Source organism: Nicotiana tabacum, chromosome 8 (assembly GCF_000715075.1).
Source record: "Nicotiana tabacum cultivar K326 chromosome 8, ASM71507v2, whole genome shotgun sequence".
Classification (NCBI taxonomy): domain Eukaryota; kingdom Viridiplantae; phylum Streptophyta; class Magnoliopsida; order Solanales; family Solanaceae; genus Nicotiana; species Nicotiana tabacum.
The window spans coordinates 175,409,739-175,410,730 of NC_134087.1; the positions used below are offsets into that span (position 1 = coordinate 175,409,739).

The window sequence follows — 992 nt, forward strand, 5'->3', positions numbered from 1 at the left end:
AAAAGCCCAAAAAACAGATTTTTTTTTGTTTTTTTATTTCCTTCTTCTTCTTTATGTCCACCACCATTTCCACCATTGCCTCCTCCACTTTCCGTCATCTTCTCCAACTCAAATCGCTATTCTTCTTTCGAATGCCATACCAAATTCAAATTCAGCCGAAAACGAAAAGGTGAGTATTTGTGATTGGAAGAAAACAAAAAGGATACCACATACACTCATAAATCATTTCCGCTTAGCTGACATCATCCTCACTATTTTCATCTTCATCAGTGTCAGAGGGAGGTGAAGGGTCAAGCCTAGCAGCATCAATGACCCACTTAATCACCTTCTCAACTTCATCGTCAGCCTCTTCATTCTCCTCCGCAGCATGTTGGTTAGCCGAAGAAGAATAAGCGGGAAGGGAGCTTTTGAGAGCTGCAAATCTGGGAAACAAGTTAACATCGGAAGCTGTAGAGGTTGAACATGGTTGTTGGGGAATAGGGTTTTTGGTTTTGGGGGTTTGCTTGGATTTGAGGGCACAGAAACGTTGATCGAGATCTGGATCGATGAATTGGGTGGAAGAACCACGAGCTATATAGGAATTGAGGCTGAGCTTGAGGAATACGTCATCCTCTGCCGCCCGCAGCAGCTCTTCAACCTCGTCGTCTTCCGCCTTCTTCTTCCTCCTATTGTTGTTGTCGATACCTCTGCTCATTCTCTTTCTGTTGATGACACGGTACCACACTTGGTCAATTCAAACTTCATTATCTGTATTTTAGTGGAAATAACACTATATAGCTGAGGTGGACAGTGAGGTGGACAAATAAAATGACGTGGCACGATTTATAATGGTTATTTTTGCTACGTAGACGGAGATTGCAGAACACGCGCTTGGTTAATTAATAAGCCAGCAAAAAACGTGTCTAATTGGTATGAGAATTGCCTAAGAAACGTGTCTAATTGGAAAGAGGTCTAGTTTAAGTGTCTAAGTGAAAGATCGTGCCAACTTTAGG

The 992-nt window shown here is 42.2% G+C and overlaps 1 protein-coding gene across 1 annotated transcript; it reads right to left on the reverse strand.

Annotated features, from left to right (window-relative positions):
• Positions 1-232: 232 nt before the first annotated feature.
• Positions 233-694, reverse strand: LOC107788713 (uncharacterized). Its single transcript, XM_016610413.1, has one exon. It carries the CDS (start codon positions 692-694, stop codon positions 233-235), a length of 462 nt encoding a protein of 153 aa, XP_016465899.1.
• Between the last annotated feature and the right edge of the window lie 298 nt (positions 695-992).

What these genes read in the sequence shown, in the direction of transcription:
- LOC107788713 (XM_016610413.1), bottom strand. Translation starts at nt 694, where the DNA reads ATGAGCAGAGGTATCGACAACAACAATAGGAGGAAGAAGAAGGCGGAA.